At 43.5% G+C, this 18,012-nt stretch overlaps 1 protein-coding gene across 2 annotated transcripts in view; it reads right to left on the bottom strand.

Annotated features, from left to right (window-relative positions):
* Window positions 1-17,167, bottom strand: part of nsun2 (NOP2/Sun RNA methyltransferase 2) — a 50,515-nt gene extending 33,348 nt beyond the window's left edge. The window contains exons 1-6 of one of the 2 annotated variants that reach the window (XM_043689631.1): window positions 16,592-16,699; window positions 16,294-16,400; window positions 8,985-9,142; window positions 5,403-5,507; window positions 5,215-5,320; window positions 2,373-2,444 (exon numbers count right to left, since the gene is read on the bottom strand). In XM_043689631.1, coding sequence (XP_043545566.1) covers window positions 2,373-2,444; window positions 5,215-5,320; window positions 5,403-5,507; window positions 8,985-9,040 — 339 coding nt within the window. In that variant the 5' untranslated portion in view covers window positions 9,041-9,142; window positions 16,294-16,400; window positions 16,592-16,699. Of the gene's footprint in view, window positions 1-2,372; window positions 2,445-5,214; window positions 5,321-5,402; window positions 5,508-8,984; window positions 9,143-16,293; window positions 16,401-16,591 lie in introns of both variants that reach the window. The other variant, XM_043689630.1, reaches the window with a different exon arrangement.
* Window positions 17,168-18,012: the final 845 nt, after the last annotated feature.

The following is an 18,012-nucleotide window of genomic DNA, read 5'->3' as shown; positions in this document are numbered from 1 at the left end:
CTGCTGCTTCAGTGTGTTGGTAGGTTTGTTGCTGAGAAATCGGCAGACTGCGTTCATTGGGAACCCGTTCTTTTTGAACACACAGTATAGTTGATTTTTCTCAGCTCTGCATAGTTCCTCTGTGCTGCAGTGTGTGGTGGCTCGTTGAAATAATGTTCTAATGCAGGTTCATTGGTGGGTGTTGGGATGATTGCTTCTGTAGTTCAATATTTGGTCCGTACATATTGTTTCGCTGTAAATGTTGTTTTGAGGTTCCCCAATGGCTGTTCGCTCTACTGCGACATTTTGGATTGGCGGTTTGTTGTTGTTTTCCTCCACTTTAGTGAGTTTTAGGCCAGTAAGGGTATTATTGATGGTCTTGAAGGTTTCCTCTAATTTGTTTCGTTGAGTAGTGGCAAAGGTGTCATCCACGTAGCGGACCCAAAGTTTGGGTTGGATAGTTGGCAAAGCTGTTTGTTTCAGTCCCTGTATTACTGCCTCTGCTAAGAACCCTGATATCGTCCCAGTCATCCCAACACCTACATCTGAAGCTGCATGAGAACATTATCTCAACGAGTCACCACACACTGCAGCACAGAGGAAAATCACCTATACAGTGTATTCAAAAAGAATGATTACCCAATGAACACAGTCTGCCTTTGAAAAAAGAGTGCAGAGGAAGGGATGTTGCTTGGTATGGAGGGCGCTAGGAATGAATAGAGGTTGAGTAGATAAGGACTATTTTCATTAGAAAGACAGAGGTTGAAGCACGACCTGATTCAGGTCTACAAAATCATGAGAAGTACTGACGGGGTGGATAGCAAGAAACATTTTCCCCCCCTAGAGTACAGGACTCAATTATTAGGGGTCACGAGTTCAAAGTGAGAGTGGAAAAGTTTAAGGGAGATATAAGTGGAAACTTCTTTACACAGAGGGTGGTGGGTGCATGGAACGCATTGCCAGCGGAGGTGGTAGAGACGAGCTAAATAGCATCATTTAGGATGTATCTAGACAGATATATGAAAGAGCAGGCAGCAGATGGATACAGATCCTTAGAAAATAGGTGACAGGTTTAGATAGAGGATCTGGATCAGCGCAAGCTTGGAGGGCCATAGGCCTAATCCTGTGCAGTAATTTTCTTTGTTCCTTAAGAAATGTCCACAGCCTTACTTTTAGTCCTTGTGAGTCAAGCCAGGTGACCCAGGAATTGCCAAGGAGGCTGCCAGTTCCTGGGGTGGACTGGAGGGAAAACCTTTCTTGCCAGTACAAAACTGTATCTAAAAGAAATAATAAAAGTACAGAATATTTCTCAAGCCCTCAGCCTCTCTCCCCACCCCACCTCCCCAACTCCTCAAACTCCCTGTTACCCATTCAGGCCAACCTATGACACAGGAAATTACACCACCAACCCAAGGCAACCTAAACACATGAATAGAAAGTGAGCCATGCCACCAGTGTTGCATCTGGAGGTTCACCAATGATGTTACTTAGTATGGTAACGAAACTTCTGAAAACGAACCTTCCAGCTCAGCTGAGCAAATCTACATCCAAAGCTCAAAGCTTTTATAAACTTAAGATCCGCTTTCATGTCTGGGGAGACTGCTTCAGCAATCCCCACGCACATACACTAACAAAAAAAAAGGTTTGTAGGCATGACTCCAGTTTCTCCAAGCCTATTTTAGTCAATGCTATTTGAACGTTCTCCTAGATTCCTCCAACCTTCAATTATGGGCAGTTTCACATATCAGCCTTGACATATGACTAGCACACAAGTTCATTAGGTAAAATGGTGAAACTAAAAATAATTAGATAATTTGCAGATTAGCATCAGAAAACAAATCAGACAAATCTGCAAGCTGTTCAAGTGTTGTAAGAAGCCAGCTGGCTCACGAATATACAACATGGAAAAGTAAGCTATTTGGCTTCACCTCAGTGCGACTTCAGAAAACACTACATGGTTATCTCAATGTTTAATGAAAAGAACTTACAAGCCTTTAGTAGAATAAATATATTTATTTTGTACAGAACCTACTTTCAAAAGCTCTGCTCATTTTCACAGAATCATACTAGCTAATTCAAAGTGCAAACTGGTCCACAGCTTCTGCAAACAGAAATAACCTAGGCTGCAAAGCTACTCAATGCAAACTCAAACTATCATAATATAGAACATCTCCGAGCCTCAGCACCATCTTGCTCTACCATTTTGGTATTGACATTGATCCAAAATTACTTGTGGTTCAAAAGCAGCAGCACCATTATACCCTCTAGTGATTTTCAATTTATTTTGCAATTTATTTTGAAATACTAGATTCAAAACAAGTAATCTAACCTATTTCTCTATTACTATGCAGAGTATTTTGTTCCTATATTTTAGAATTAAATATCTACTGTACCTTATGATGTGCCTTAATATCAAGTAGCAAAGGAGGAATCATACTGACAGCTTCCTGGCGACTGATATTCCCCTGGAAAAAGGAGAGAAAAATTTCACAACTCCAAGTATGTTATAGTCGCAAAGTAGTAGAATGTAAAATGAAGGAGATTAGCCAACAAACCAAACAAAGACTAACTGATAAAGAATTTACCAGGATTCATTTGTGCAAGGCACACTTAATTTTGGAATTTTATGAAATCATAAATCTTACAGCACAGAAGGTAGTAATTGGGCCCATAATGTCTTTACCAGCTCTTTAAAATAGGCATTCAATTTATTCCCTATACCTGAGTTTTATAACAGTCCTCAGAGATGTACAGCATGGAAACAGACCCATCGGTCCAACCTGTCCATGCCGACCAGATATCCGACTCCAGGGAAAAGACTTTGTCTATTTATCCTATCCATGCTCCTCATAATTCTGTAAACCTCAGTAAGGTCACCCCTCAGCCTCTGACGCTCCAGGGAAAACAGCCCCAGCCTGTCCAGCCTCTCCCTATAGCTCAAATCCTCCAACCTTGGCAACATCCTTGTAAATCTTTTCTGAACCCTTTCAAGTTTCACAACATCTTCCCAATAGGAAGGAGACCAGAACTGCACGCAATATTCCAACAGTGGCCTACCCAATGTCCTGTACAACCGCAACATGACCTCCCAACTCCCGTACTCAATACTCGGACCAATAAAGGAAAGCATACCAAAAGCCTTCTTCACTATCCTATCTACCTGCGACTCCACTTTCAAGGAGCTATGAACCTGCACTCCAAGGTCTCTTTGTTCAGCAACACTCCCTAGGACCTTACCATTAAGTCTATAAGTCCTGTTTAAGTATATTTCCAATTGCCCTGTAAAATATTCTATGGCAAGTGGTTCACCGCAGTTTCAGGTAGAATGTTATCAATTTTGACAACTCTGTGTAACTACATTTTTCCACATTCTCTAGCCTTTTTAAAATATCTAGGATAGTTGGTCACTGACCTACTTTCCAAAGTAAACAGTTTGTTCCCTTACTTGCTCGATCACAATCCCTTATATTTTGCATTTCTCTCTTAAGGCCCTATTTTATCTTCTCTTATTTCAAGAATACCTTGCATTTATAGTATTACTCATAAACGCAAGTGTGCACAATGGTGGTTCACAAAAATTGTTGCAAAGCAAAATGTGACACGAGCTGCACACAGAATTCTAAGGACCTGATACACAGCCACCACTGGTGCAAAGACCAAAAGTGATGATGCGTGAGAGATCAAAACTGAGATAATAGCTACAGAGATAGGCAGAGGCAAAGCCACACTGAGATTTCAAATTAAGAATGAAAAATTTTAAAACAGAGATGTATGCAGGTAAGGCGGCAAAGCATGGATGGGTGAATGGGACTAGCTCAAGTCAGGACATGGACATAATTTTGGATGATCTTATGTTTAAAGAGCATGGGACACCAGCCCAGTGTGTTGGAGTAGTTAAACGTAAGATATGGATGAAATAGAATCAATCTCAGCTTCTCCAATCTCTCAAATTAACTGAAGTCTGTTATCATTGATGTCACGTTGGTAGACTCCCCTGTATCCTATTCCTGAAATGTGGCGTCTCAATACTCTATCCAAAGCTTAATTAAATATTTACAACAGGTTAACTGGCTTCCCTACTTTTGTATTCAATACCCACTATTTATAAAATGAACCCTCTGCTATTTATTTGCTTTTTCGCTTTGTTATTTTCAGTAAAAAGGTCTAATGAAGACAATGTATTGTTGCACCTGGGCTTTCAAAGGCATTTGGTCAACTACCAAAGTCTGATTCAGGAAATAAATGTGCATCATGTTCAAGAGACAGTGGTAACTTGGGGACAAAATTTGTTTCGGAATTAGTGATGATTAGATGCTTTCCCAAATGTAGAGGAACATGAAGAAGGTATCCTACGTGCTTTCTTAATTACACTTTCAACTTGCCCTGCACTTCCTATGTTCCACTGATCATGTATTTTAGGTACAACCTTCTTTCCATATTATTTCTCCCAAATGCATTACTTTGTAAATATTAATTGCATCTGCAAAGTGCCTTTCCATCTTACCCATGTCTTCCTCATGCTCACACTTTACTGGGTTACCAATTTTTATATTATTTGTAACCATTGAAATTGTACTCCTTTTACCCAAATGCATGCCTTTACATATAGTGTATCAAGAAAACCAATAATTCCAATACAAGTTCTGGGTAACCATACTGAAGGTTTCTCCAAATCTCTTCCACCCCTTTTACTTCAAAGAACTAATGAATAGTAAACAAACATTCAAAGCAGTAACAGCAATTGCACAAAACAGATTTGAAATTATGCTGTATTAAGGTCAAGATCTTTGGGACACATTTTTTTTCCAACATTTTATTTAGACTTTCTGCATATCTAAAAATGCCAAAAGACATTAACAGCTATTTAATTTTGACCAGTCTATCTTGTTAAAATGAGAATCAAATATTTCAAGATTAACATCTGTCTGCATTGTTAAAACTTCCACTAGCTGTGAAAACGTTTAGATTTGAAGAAAATAATGCATTTTCCCATCATATCACAAAACAAAGACACAAATAAATAATTGGCAGGCATAAGTGTATTCTGAATTCCTGTATTTGTAACATGAAGTAATTTATGCCATCCTCAAAAATAAAATTGCAATCAATAAACCAAAAGAAACCAACTTGTGGACTAAATTGTGAATTTCATTCTCTTGCATTTCAACTTGAGAAAATTGTCATCATTTTACTGCACTTTCCCTCTCCCTCCCCCTAATGAATATGAATACTTACAGACTCTGTTTCACTAACAAGGAACTGATGGAACTTCTCCAAGACTGGTGACTTTCTCAGCATTTTCCTGCTAATGTTAATATGCCAAGCTAATTCACCTGGATACCTACAAAAGAAATCTTAATTTAACTCAAACTGTTGAAATTTACAACTTCGCTGTCACACGTGTGAAAGAGACCATTTCTTACCAGCTCAAAGGTAGCGGGGCCTCAATCTTCTGTCCGTCCACCTCCAAGTCTTGCAATTCTTGGAAGTACTTTGTTTTTAGACAATGCAAAATCTCTTCGGCATGGCTTTACAAATCAAACATGAGAGGGAAGAAAAGAACAAAAGAGAAAAATCAAATATTCCGAATGAACGAATGACAGTCATGTGGCAAATATTTAGTTTTGTTCAAGAAAACCAACTTTTTCCTGGCTTCCTTTCAAGTTTATGAAGCACATAATCCATGAATGGTGCATGCCAAACATAAATCTCTGGCTGAATAAAATCTTCCATAAAACAAGTTAACGAGTTTAAAATGGAAGATGGCAGCTCCTTTGAAAAGAAAGGATGACCAGAGGCAGTGATACGATCAAGAATCAATTCAACAATGATACTTGGGATTGAGGTGTGATTGGAAACAGCCTAACTGAGCCAGCAATACGTCAGCAGCTGACAATTTCACTACACGTTATACTACTACATTCTAAAAAGGATCTATAATCGCTGTAAAAAAGTGTTTCAATCTTGGGTAAAAATGACAAAACATTGTATTGTCAAAATGCAAACATCGCACTTTGTGTAAATAAAAAACAATCTTGGTGCATACTGTTGAGAAGAAAAATATACTTAAAGCAAAACTTATATTGCATTGGCAATGTTCTTTCTCAGTCTTTGCAATTACAAGAAGAAACTCTATATAGAAGCATAACGATAGGCTATTTTCAAGTGCATAGCTAATGCAATTCACTGAATTGTGCAAAATGTTCCAAACAACTGAAAGAGGTCCACTTTCAGAGAAACCTCAATTATCCGGCATTCAATTATCTGAATTATCGGATTATTCGGCAAGATCGCAAGGTCCTGATTCTTGGCTAAACTATGTTAGCCGGCATTCGATTATCCAGAATCGATGAACCGAACAAACTACTCCCGCCTGTGTATTAGATTAGATTGCTAGTGTGGAAACAGGCCCCTCGGCCCTACAAGCCCAAACCGACCCGCTGAAGCGCAACACACCCAGACCCATTCCCCTACATTCACCCCTTTACCTCACACTACCAGCAATTTAGCGTGGCCAATTCACCTAACCTGCACATTTTTTCTTGGATGGTGCGAGGAAGCCGGAGCACCCGGAGGAAACCCACGCAGACACGGGGAGAATGTGCAAACTCCACACAGACAGTCACCTGAGGCGGGAATTGAACCCGGGTCTCTGGCGCTGTGAGGCACCAGCAGTGCAACCTTCTGATAATCAAGCTTTCTTTGTACATTGCGCCTTTCATGAACACAGGGCATCTCAGAGAACTCTACAGTCCACTTTACAAATGATTAAATACTTTTGAAAAGGCAGTCACCATTATAATGAAGGACATACAGCAGCTACTTTCCTCACAGAATGTGCCCACAGTACAGCAATGACCAGATTTTTATGGTGATTAAGGATAAATATTGGACAAAACTGGAGATAAGTCTCCTCTTTTATGTTTGAAATTGCAGCACAAAGTTGTTTTTCATCCAATTTAATGTCTCATTTCATGACAGCAAATCTAAGAGGTAGCACTCCTGTGTCAAGTTGTTGTACTCAAACACTGAAGCAGGACTAGAGATCTGAAATTTTCTGACTTAAAAGCAAGATTGGTACCACTGATTCATAACTCAATGCTGTTTTAACTATCGTGATATAGCATATATTGTTTATATTTGTGTAAAAGTACACAATGCAGTATAACATCAACAGCTATAATTTAAACAAAAGCATATCTTGCTTACAATTTAGCATGCCAAAGTCGATATCACAGGATTGTCAAATCGACAAGATAGTGAAAATATTTAAAATTTCAATGCACAAACTATTTTAGAGCAATTGTTCGCCATCGGTTATTAAGTCTTAGATATCCTTCTAGTTTGAGAAATGCAGTCTATTTGGAGGGGGATAGGTTTGGGGAATAAAAAACAGAATTCAAATTTCCGTCGTCCTACTGGACCACAGGGCTGCATTCTCATTTGAGAGAGTCAGCATGCGTGAGAGAGAGTGGGTGCGAGGACAAGAGAATGGATGATGCTTAACCTGAGAGTCACCATGACTCAGGCAATGGAAGAGGATGAGAAGGAGATTCCTTCTTGGTAGCTTCAGCAGGTGCAGGAATTGAACTCACGCTGTAGGTGTAACACGGAGTCACAAACCAGCTGTACAGCAACTGAGTTAACCAACCCCCAAGCATTTGATACAGCTGTAGTAATAAACCTTTTGTGAGGTGCTGCCGTGTATTAGTTATCCAACGTATTGTATCTACAACTGTGACTGCATGTTTTAAAAAGCAATCATTGGTCTAATGGAGCTTACAGAGGACCTAAGAGTAACTATTAAATAAATGAAACTTCTTCCTTTTCCTTACCGGCCTGAATTTTGCCATCAGTGGTGAATGAACACACTCACTGTTTACAATACTCACCCACGGACTCTGCAGGCTTTTGTAATATGATCTACAGCGACTCAAAAGATTGTGGAACCCTAACAGCCTAGCTGTTTTAAACAGATTGATGAATCCTTACCAAAGGACACTGAGAAGTAACAATCACACTCAGATTGCCATTCTGCTCTTCTTTTTTCCAAACATTCTGACAGGAGACACGATCAGGGGTCATCATGGCACTGTTTTCTATGATTTCAGTGATATCCAGGAACGCATACAACCATTTTGACAGTTCATGAAAAAGCACAGGCATTCAAGCTAAGTGTGAGTTTAGGCTTCAAAGAGGATAGGCTGCAATGGCTGGGAGACAGGGGGAGGGGGAGGTGGGGGGGGGAGAGTGGAGAGTACAAGGACTTGGGAATCAATTTATTAGTCATCCAGGAACTAAGTCTAGGCTTTGCAAGATAACCATCTAAATTTTCTCATTTGTAATGGGCACTTTTAGAGGGTTCCAGGCACAGGGTAAGTGCCAAGCAGAATCAATTTTCTGGATACTTCCCTCAGAGTCTGCTATGATGGAAATTCTGCAGGATTCCGATACACAACTCCCACCTACCTTGCAGAAACATCTACCTGACTATCAGACATGTATTATAAACAATAAAGTAGAGTCCAAGCAATCAATTCAATACCAAATTCATGTACACAGCAAGCAAAAGAGAGAGAAGGAAAAATCAGAAGTGTGTGTGACACAAGAAAGAGAATGAAAATGTTTTTGTAACAGGTTTAATTTGCATTTTATGTCTTCAATGCTAAGTAAAATTTGGAATGTTTGAGACTTCAACCAAATTTTCATTGCCAGAGATTGATCAAAAGTAATTAAGACAATTAAAATTTTTTATGGTATTTTTTGGTTATCCAATGAAGATGCACTCTAACCTAATTTCCCAATGTTTGATTAAATGTTACTGATGCTTTTGGTAAGATACCATTAAGAGGGATTCTTCTCATGAACGACACGTCAGCAATTTCCAGGTTTAGTTGTGTATACACAGTCACTGGAGGTTGCCTTTGACTTACCCCTTAGCAATGGTCTGACTGTTTGTTCTACCACAAATATTTGGGCTACTAACCCAGTTCTCATTCACCTACCTTTTATACCCAGTTATCCGAATAGTAGCTGGCAACGGCTCCCTCATGGTTGCCATAAACTGATCCCATTCCCCCTCAGGAACAATCTTTTGTCTTTGGTAATACTCTTCATAAAGTTTGTTTTCTTTAATAATCTCCTGGTAACCAGCTCCCCAACCCTGTAAATTAAACATATAATATATATTCAACCGTTAAATAAGTGCAACAATTTGGACCCATGTACAACTAAACTCATCTGTAGAGTACTTTGTAGTCCATGGTATCTGGTCAGACATGGACAAAGAATTTCGAACAGATCACCACTTATCACTTTCGCATCACCGATAACTCGGTATTTCTTCATGCTCACGTTCAAGTCGCTTGGAACAAATACTGAAAGTAAGCAGGGCAAATAAACTACTGTTTGGAGATTTGAGCATCCATTTTTAAGAGTGGTTCAGAAGCAGGACTGACTACATCAGGTCCTGAAGGACTGAGCAAGTGGCAGACAATGAAGGTCAAGGTATGGGAGAAATTCTACTGGACATTTTCATCTCTATTTGTCTCAGATGCATCCATCTACAAGAAGGGTGATTGCACAGTTCTTGAAGTAGCATTGACTTGTGTTCACAAACAGGAGAGCTAAGCAATCCCAGAATCAACATCCTGCAGGAATGCACAAGATAAGCCTGAAGCTCTTACAATCATGTTCAGCCATAATCAAAAGTGGATGATAGCCTGCTCAAGATTCCAGTCAGCACAGATTGCGGTCTTCAGCAGATGCAGTTCTCTCTACACAGTATTTAAAAACAGCTGAGCGCACTGGATCCTGCAAAGAGGATGAGTCCAGACAACAATCCAGCAGCAATGCTGAAGATGTGCTCCAGAACTAGCCACACCCCTAGCCAAGCTACTGAAGTACATCTGCAACACTAGCACCTATCTGACTGAATTGCCCGGATATACATCTTCCAATAGTCAAAAGGTGCGTTGCTGGAAAAGCACAACCAGTCAGGCAGTATCCAAATAGCAGGAGAGTCAACGTTTTGAGTATAAGCTCTTAATCAGGAATGAGCGGGTGGCCCAAGGGGGCTGAGAGATAAATGGGAGGGAGCTGGGGCTGCGATAGGTAGATGGAGGTGGGGCGTGATGGTGATAGGTCAGAGCGGAAGATGGAGCAGATAGATGGACAGGTAGGGCAGTGCCAAGTAGGAAGGTTGGATCTGGTATAAAGTGGGGGGAGGGGAGATAAAGAAACTGGTGAAATCTACATTGATCTCATGTTTTTGGAGGGTCCCAAGGCAGAAGATGAGGCATTCTTCCTCCAGGTGTCAGGTGGCGAGAGTTTGGCGGTGAAGGAGGCCTCGGACTTGCATGTCCTTGGTGAAATGGGAGGGGAAGTTAAAGTGTTCGGCTACAGGGCGGTGGGGTTGTTTAGTACATGTGTCCCAGAAATGTTCTCTAAAAGCATTCCACAAGTTGGTGTCCTATCTCCCCAACATAAAGGAGACAACATTGAGAGCAACGTACACAGTAGATGATGTTGCAGCTGTACAGGACATTGGTTAGGCCACTGTTGGAATAATTCTGGTCTCCTTCCTATTGGAAAGATGTTGTGAAACCTGAAAGGGCACAGAAAAAATTTACAAGGAAGTTGCCAGGGTTGGAGGATTTAAGCTATGGGGAGAGGCTGAACAGGCTGGAGCTGCTTTCCCTGGAGCGGAGGCTGAGGGGTGACCTTATAGAGGTTTACAAAATCATGAGCAGCATTGATAGGATAAATAGACAAAGTCTTTTCCCTGGGGTCGGGGAGTCCAGAACTAGAGGGCATAGGTTTAGGGTGAGTGGGGAAAGATATAAAAGAGACCTAAGGGGCAACCTTTTCACACAGAAGGTGGTACGTGTATGGAAGGAGCTGCCAAAGGATGTGGTGGAGGCTGGTACAATTGCAACATTTAAAAGGCACCTGAAAGGGTATATGAATAGGAAGGATTTGGAGGGATATGGGCCGGGTGCTGGTAGGTGGGACTAGATTGGGTTGGGATATCTGGTCGGCTTGGACCGAAGGGTCTGTTTCCATGCTGTACATCTCTATGACCCTGTGTGTGGAAGTACAGGGGAATTTCTGTCAGATGTGGAAAGATCTTTTGGGACCTTGGACAGAGGTGAAGGAGTGGGGGGGGGAAGAGGGAAGTGTGGGTGCAGGTTTTGCACTTCTTGCAGTGGTAGGGGAATGTTCCCGGAGGGGAGGGTGGGTTACTGGGGATGTGGACCTGACAAGGTAATCGCGGAGGGATTGGTCTCTCCGAAATGCAGATCGGGGTGGGAAGGGAAATATATCCCTGGTCGTGGGGTCTGTTTGTAGGAAATGGCAGAGGATGATGCATTGTATCCAGAGTTTGGTGGGTTGGAAGGTGAGGACCAAGGGGGTTCTATCCTTGTTGCGATTGGAGGGGTGGGGTTCAGGATAGAGATCATGAAGTGGAGGAGATGCACTGGAGGGCATTGTCAACCACTTGGGAAGGGAAATTGCAGTACTTGAAGGAGGAGGCCATCCAGGATATTCTACAGTGGAATTGGTCTTCCTGGGAGCAGATATGGCGGAGGCAGAGGAATTGAGAGTAATGGATAGTGTTTTTGCAGGAGTCCAGGTAGCTGTGGGAATCGATGGGTGTGAAGTAGATATCCGTGTGGAGTCTGTCATCAGAAATGGTGATAGAGAGGTCCAGGAAGGGGAGGGAGGTGTCTGAGATGGTCCAGGTGAATGAGGTCAGGGTGGAAGGGGTTGGTGAAATTGATGAACTGGTCAACCTCTTTGCAGGAGCATGAGTTGGCACCGATGGTCATCGATGTAGTGGAAGAAAAGATGGGGAATGATGCTTGTGTAGCTTCGGAAAATGGACTGTTCCACGTACCCGACAAAGAGACAGGCATAGCTGGAGCACATGCGGTGACCATGGCTACCCCTTCTGTCTGGAAGAAGTGGGGAGATTTGAAGGAGAAATTGTTGACGGTGAAGACCAGTTCAGCCAATCGAATGATTGTGTCAGTGGAAGAGTACTGGTTGGGTTGGCGGGAGAGGGAGAAACGCAGGGCTTGGATTCGCCCTGTGGCTGAATACTTTAACTCCCCTCCCACTTCACCAAGGACATGCAAGTCCTGGGCCTTCTCCACCGCCAAACTCTAGCCACCTGATGCCTGGAGGGAGAACGCCTCATCTTCTGCCTTTGGACCCTCCAACCAAATGGATCAATGTAGATTTCACCAGTTTCTTCATTTCTCCTCCCCCACACCTTATCTCAGAACCAACCTTCCAACTCAGCATTGCCCTCTTGAACTATCCTACCTGTTCTTCCTTCCCATCTATCTGCTCCAACTTATCATCATCACCTCTATTGCCCTATCGCATTCCTAGCTATCTTCCCTCCAACCCCACACCCACCCATTTCTCTCTCAGCCCCTTGGGCCACTCCCTCATTCCTGAAGCTCGAAATGTTGACTCTCTTGCTGCTTGGATGCTGCCTGACTGGCTGTGCTTTTCCAGCACCACACTTTTTGACTGTGATCTCCAGCATCTGCAGTCCTCACTTTCTCATAGACTTTACAATACACAAATACATAAATTAAGAACACTAGTTAACCATTCAAGCCCTGGAACCTCGACCACTTGAAACGACCACAACCTATTTGATTGTGACTTCAATTCCACTTTTAGGCCAACTCCCTGTTAGTCAAGATTGGAACTAATGGTGACTATGAAACCATTGCCAATTGTCAGGGGAAAAAAAAACCCATCTGCTTCACTAATGCCCTTCAAGGAAGAAAATCTACTGCCCTTACCCAGTCTGGCCTACATACGACTGCGGACCCACAGCAATGTGGTTGAGTCTTAATTGCCCTCTGAGCAATTAGGGATGGGCAATAAATGCTGACCTCGCCGGTGACCCCTGTTTCCTGTGAGTTAATTTTTAAAAATGCCAACGTCACTAATTCAAGCCTGTTCCAACTGTTCATCCCTTTAACATACAGGTGGATTCTGCAATGAACAGCTTAATAGTTAACTGAGTCATCGTTTCTGCCTTGAAATGATTCAATGATCCTACCTCCACTCCTCTCTGGGAAAGAGAATTCAAAACACACCAAATCCACTGACCAATATAATTCCTTCTCAGCTCCATCTTAAATGGGAGACCACATTTTTAAATAACACCCCGTCAGTTTAACCAAATGCGATTCAGCCCACAATCAGCTAGACAGCCGAACTGGTCAAATACCCACCCCATTAGCCTGCTCTTGATCAACAGCGTTTTTATGGATGATGTCACCAGCTCCCAGAAAAAACCTTGTCCAACAATACTCAGTTTGAGCTGAACCAGGATTACTCAGCACAAAGTTAAAAATCACCCAGCACCAGGTTGTAGTCCAACAGGTTTAATTGGAAGCACTAGCTTTTGGAGCGCTGCTCCTTCATCAGGTGATTCATCAGACAATCACCTGATGAAGGAGCGTCGCTCCGAAAGCTAGTGTGCTTCCAATTAAACCTGTTGGACTATAACCTGGTGTTGTGTGATTTTTAACTTTGTACACCCCAGTCCAACATCGGCATCTCCAAATCATGACTACTCAGCACAAGGTTTCATCACAGCTTCGATCAAAACATGAACAGAAGTGCTAAATTTCAAAGATCAGGAACAAATAATCACCCTCAACACTGAGGCAGCTTTTCACATGAGGTCAAGAAGCTCTGCTAAGATTCGAGCTAAAGGGAATCAAGACAGAAAATTCTTCATTGGCTGGAGTCATACCTGTTTAAAAGGAAGATGACTGCCACTATTAAAAACTAATTATCTCACCCTAGGACGTCACTGCAAGTGTTCCTGGGTGAAAGTATTTTATCAACCTGTTCAGAGGTATTATTACACGTGTCCAGAGCAGAATGGACTTAAACCTAGTTCTCCTGCTGCAGTGGGCAATATTCTTACCCCTAAGCCACAAACGCCATTTAGAATTGAAGTCTGGGGAAGTCACCAACAACACTGGCCAGTAGAGACACTGAATATATGACCAAGGCACTGTCAGTATATGCTTTAACCATCTGAGCTAACAAGCCACCACTTACAAAGTGATATTGCATCCAAGTGGGCAGAGGGCATCTTTTGCACCAAAACTGACCTGGTCTACCACAGGATTCCCACCTTCAGGTGCCTGAACTAGCTGTTTTCTACTTAACCTGTTAGAAATATTCTTACATAGCTCTGGTACAGATGGGACTTGAAACCAGGCCTCCTGTTCCAGTGGTAGGGACATCTCGTAAGGGTCCCAATAAGTTCCTTAGGGTAAAAGAGTCCTAGTTATAGAGACGTGGTTACGGAATCCCTACATTGTGGAAACAGGCCATTCAGTCCAACAAGTCCATACCAACCCTCCGAAGATCATCCCATCACAGACCCACCCGCCGCAAACCCCCCCCCCCAAATCTATCCATGTTACCTTCTATTTCCCATGGCTAATGTACCGAACCTATACATCCTTGAACACCACGGGTAACTTAGCACAGCCGATCCACCTAACTTGAACATCTTTGAACTGTGAGAGGAAACTACAGCACCCGGTGGAAATTCACGCAGATCCAGAGAGAACATGCAAACTCCACACAGGAGTGTCCTAAGCCCCACCATTCAGCTGTTTCAATTCCTTCCCTTCATCATAAAGTCAGACGTGGTGATACTTGTTGGTGATTGCACAAATGTTCAAGTTCCTTCACACTTCCACAGATGAAGTCGGAGCGAAGGGTGCCATTCAGGCTGATAAGTAGCAAGCAACGTTTGGCCACACAATGCTGTTGCTAACAAGAAAAACCAACTACTTTCCCTTAACATTCATTAGCATGACCAGCACCATATCCCTCACCATCATTGTTGGTGGTCCCTGGCAGATGAGGATGGCACTCTTCCACTCTCAAGGTTGAGTCCATAGGTGACTGCACAGGCCAGTGGAGGCTATTTCACCTCGAACAGAAGGTGGTAGTCGGAAGGTGCGGGTCGAGCATTGGTGTAGCAGCATACACCTGAGGCTGCTTTCACCTCACTTCTGCTTTCCCCCCACAATAGCAACTGTCAGATGCTTCTCCTCCACTTTGGATGGTCTTCGGTCAGTGATTCCCAGGTGTCTGTGGGATTGCAACACTTCACCAGTGAGGCCATCTTTGAAGAGCTTCCTCTGTTCACCTGCCAGGAGCTTGGGGAGTCTTGTGTCAGTCATGTGGACGTGTCCAGCCCATCTAGTGAAGTTGGCGTGGTCAAGAGTGCTGATGCTTCCTTTTCCCCCCCAACAGATTCACAGTTTCTTGCACAGGCAGCATTGGTGGGCCTGCTCCAGTGCCTTGAGGCGTCTGTTGTAGACAGTCCACATCTCAGAGCCCAGGGACCACCTATGATCAGAAACTTACTTAGAACTGCCATAATAATGCCATGAATACAAAAAAAAGGTCAGAAGCTGTATTTTTCTTCAGTATGTGACAGGCTGGAGGTTTAGCTCAAGCCCTATAAGCCTGCCATCTAAATAGCATAAGAGTTACAGATCGTCTCCTCTTGCCTGAATAATGGCTGCTCCAAAAATAATCGAGAAGCTTTGACTCCATCATAGCCAAAAGGAACCCCCTTAACTGGCAAAAATCCACCACCTTAACATTCACTCCATCCACCATGTGCAAAGTGGCAGCCACGTGTAATTTGTACAAGATGCCCCACAACAGACTCACTAGGACTTTGCCAACAGCACCTCCCATAACCACAACATTAATCAACTGGACTTACAAGGGACAGCAAGCACGCCATCCCCTTGCGAGCTCCATTCCAAGCCATACTTCATCCAGACTCCGATACCCTGAAACATCTGTGAAATATACCGTTGTCACTGGGTTATAAGGGCAGCAATTCCCTCCCTAACAACATTCTGTTAACAGATAGGCTACTGAGGGTATTGGTACAAGGCAGCAGCTCAGTGACAACGGTATATTTCACAGATGTTTCAGGGTATCGGAGTCTGGATGAAGTATGGCTTGGAATGGAGCTCGCAGGGGGGTGGCGTGCTTGCTGTCCCTTGTAAGTCCAGTTGATTAATGTTGTGGTTATGGGAGGTGCTGTTGGCAAAGTCCTAGTGAGTCTATTGCGGGGCATCTTGTACAAATTACACGTGGCTGCCACTTTGCACATGGTGGATGGAGAATGTTAAGGTGGTGGATTTTTTTGCCAGTTAAGGGGGTTCCTTTTGGCTTGGATGGAGTCATGCCCGAAACGTCGATTCTCCTGTTCCCTGGATGCTGCCTGACCTGCTGCACTTTTCCAGCAACACATTTTTCAGCTCTGATCTGCAGTCCTCACTTTCTCCTAGCAGCTCTACATGAACCACTTCTCAAGGCCGACAGCCATCCACCACCTGAGAATGTGTAAAACCAGAAGTTAAAATAAAACCAGTGGGCTCATTTGCATGGCCTTTTAGACGATAATGACAAAAACAATGTATGAAGCAGACTCTGAAATACCGGTGGGTCGAACAGGAGCTGGAGTTAAGGCACGTGTTTAAACGGAATATATTAATTAAGGAGGCCGGACGGTCACAATACCTACAGGCTTGTTGTCGGTATTTACATTCCTGTCTCGGTTTCTGGGTCTGTTTTTCCGTCTCCCCATGCTGCGGACGACCGAGGAGAACCGAAGAAACGTGATGCTCACGACTAGGCGCGGGAGCAAAGGAAGCAGAGCAGGCCCCGGGAGATCCGGAGGGCAGCAGACGGCGGAAAGACCGGAGCTGGATTCCCCCAACCGGCGCGGAGCACAAGGCGGAAAGACTGGAGCCGGATCTGAACTGGAGCACTGGGCGGAATCTCTGCAGCTCCTCCGGATGGTCACCTCACTCACTCCGTCGCTCATTGACTCAGCGAGTTGGAGCCGCGCGCGTTGCGCACACGTCACGGCAACGAAATGTAGCAAAAGAAATGATACATTTGTAGCCGTGACTTCAGACCCCGCAGCTTTCGCTGTCTTAAAGAGCAGCACGTCGCTGCATAACGTTGCCTGGCTTGCTGTGTTCTTCTTGCCTCCTGCTTGTCCACCTTGGACTCCAGCATCTGCAGCTTTCTTTGGTCTCCAACACTGTTGCTCGCAAACGAGCGATAAAGCAGCGTCCATGGAAAATAACAAACCGATAAGAGTCTGTGTGGGTGGAGTTGAGGAATCACAAAGGCAAGCAAAACCCAAAATGGGTGTTATGTACAGACTGAAGAGCTTCAGGGCCTTGGACTAAGGGGGACAGGACAGTGTCGAGGTGTGCAGAGACGAGTGAGTTTGGTGGGGCAGGAGCAGGCTGAGACAACGGGTCAGACGGGGCAGTTGGGTTTGCGGATTTGTACAGACAGGTTTGTACAGACCTCCCAGCAGTGGCCAGGACCAGGGGCACAAGATGTACTGGGAAATAGATAGGGGCATGTCAGAAAGGTAAGTTCACAGTGATCATGGGGGACCTCAATATGCAAATGGCTGGGTGATTAATATTGCCAGTGGATCCAAAGAAAGGGAATTCATGGAATGCTTACAGGATGGCTTTTTGGAACAGCTTGTGATGGAGCCCACATGGGAGCAGGCTATTATGGACATAGTGCTATTGAAAGAGACTTTAAAAATGATCTTAAAGTAAGGGAACACTTAGGCAGTGATCATAATATGGTAGACTTCAGTCTGCAGTTTGAAAGACAGAAGGCAAAATCAGATGTAATAGTGTCACAGTTAAATAAACGTAATTACAAGGGCATGAGAGAGGAACTGACAAAAATCGATTGGAAGCAGAGCCAAGTGGGGAAAACAGGAGAACAACAATGGCAGGAGTTTCTGGTTATTATTGAGGACACAGTACAGAGGTGCATCCCAAAGGAAAGAAAGATTATCCTGGGTAGGGTGAGGAGGTGGGGCTAGGTGGGTTAGCCTTGGGGAATGCAGGGTTACAGGGATAGGGTGAGGGGGTGGGGCTAGGTGGGTCAGCCTTGGGGGATGCA

This window comes from Chiloscyllium plagiosum, chromosome 5 (assembly GCF_004010195.1).
Source record: "Chiloscyllium plagiosum isolate BGI_BamShark_2017 chromosome 5, ASM401019v2, whole genome shotgun sequence".
Taxonomy (NCBI): domain Eukaryota; kingdom Metazoa; phylum Chordata; class Chondrichthyes; order Orectolobiformes; family Hemiscylliidae; genus Chiloscyllium; species Chiloscyllium plagiosum.
Note: the sequence above shows the minus strand (reverse complement) of the source record. Positions and strands in the feature narration are given on the sequence as shown.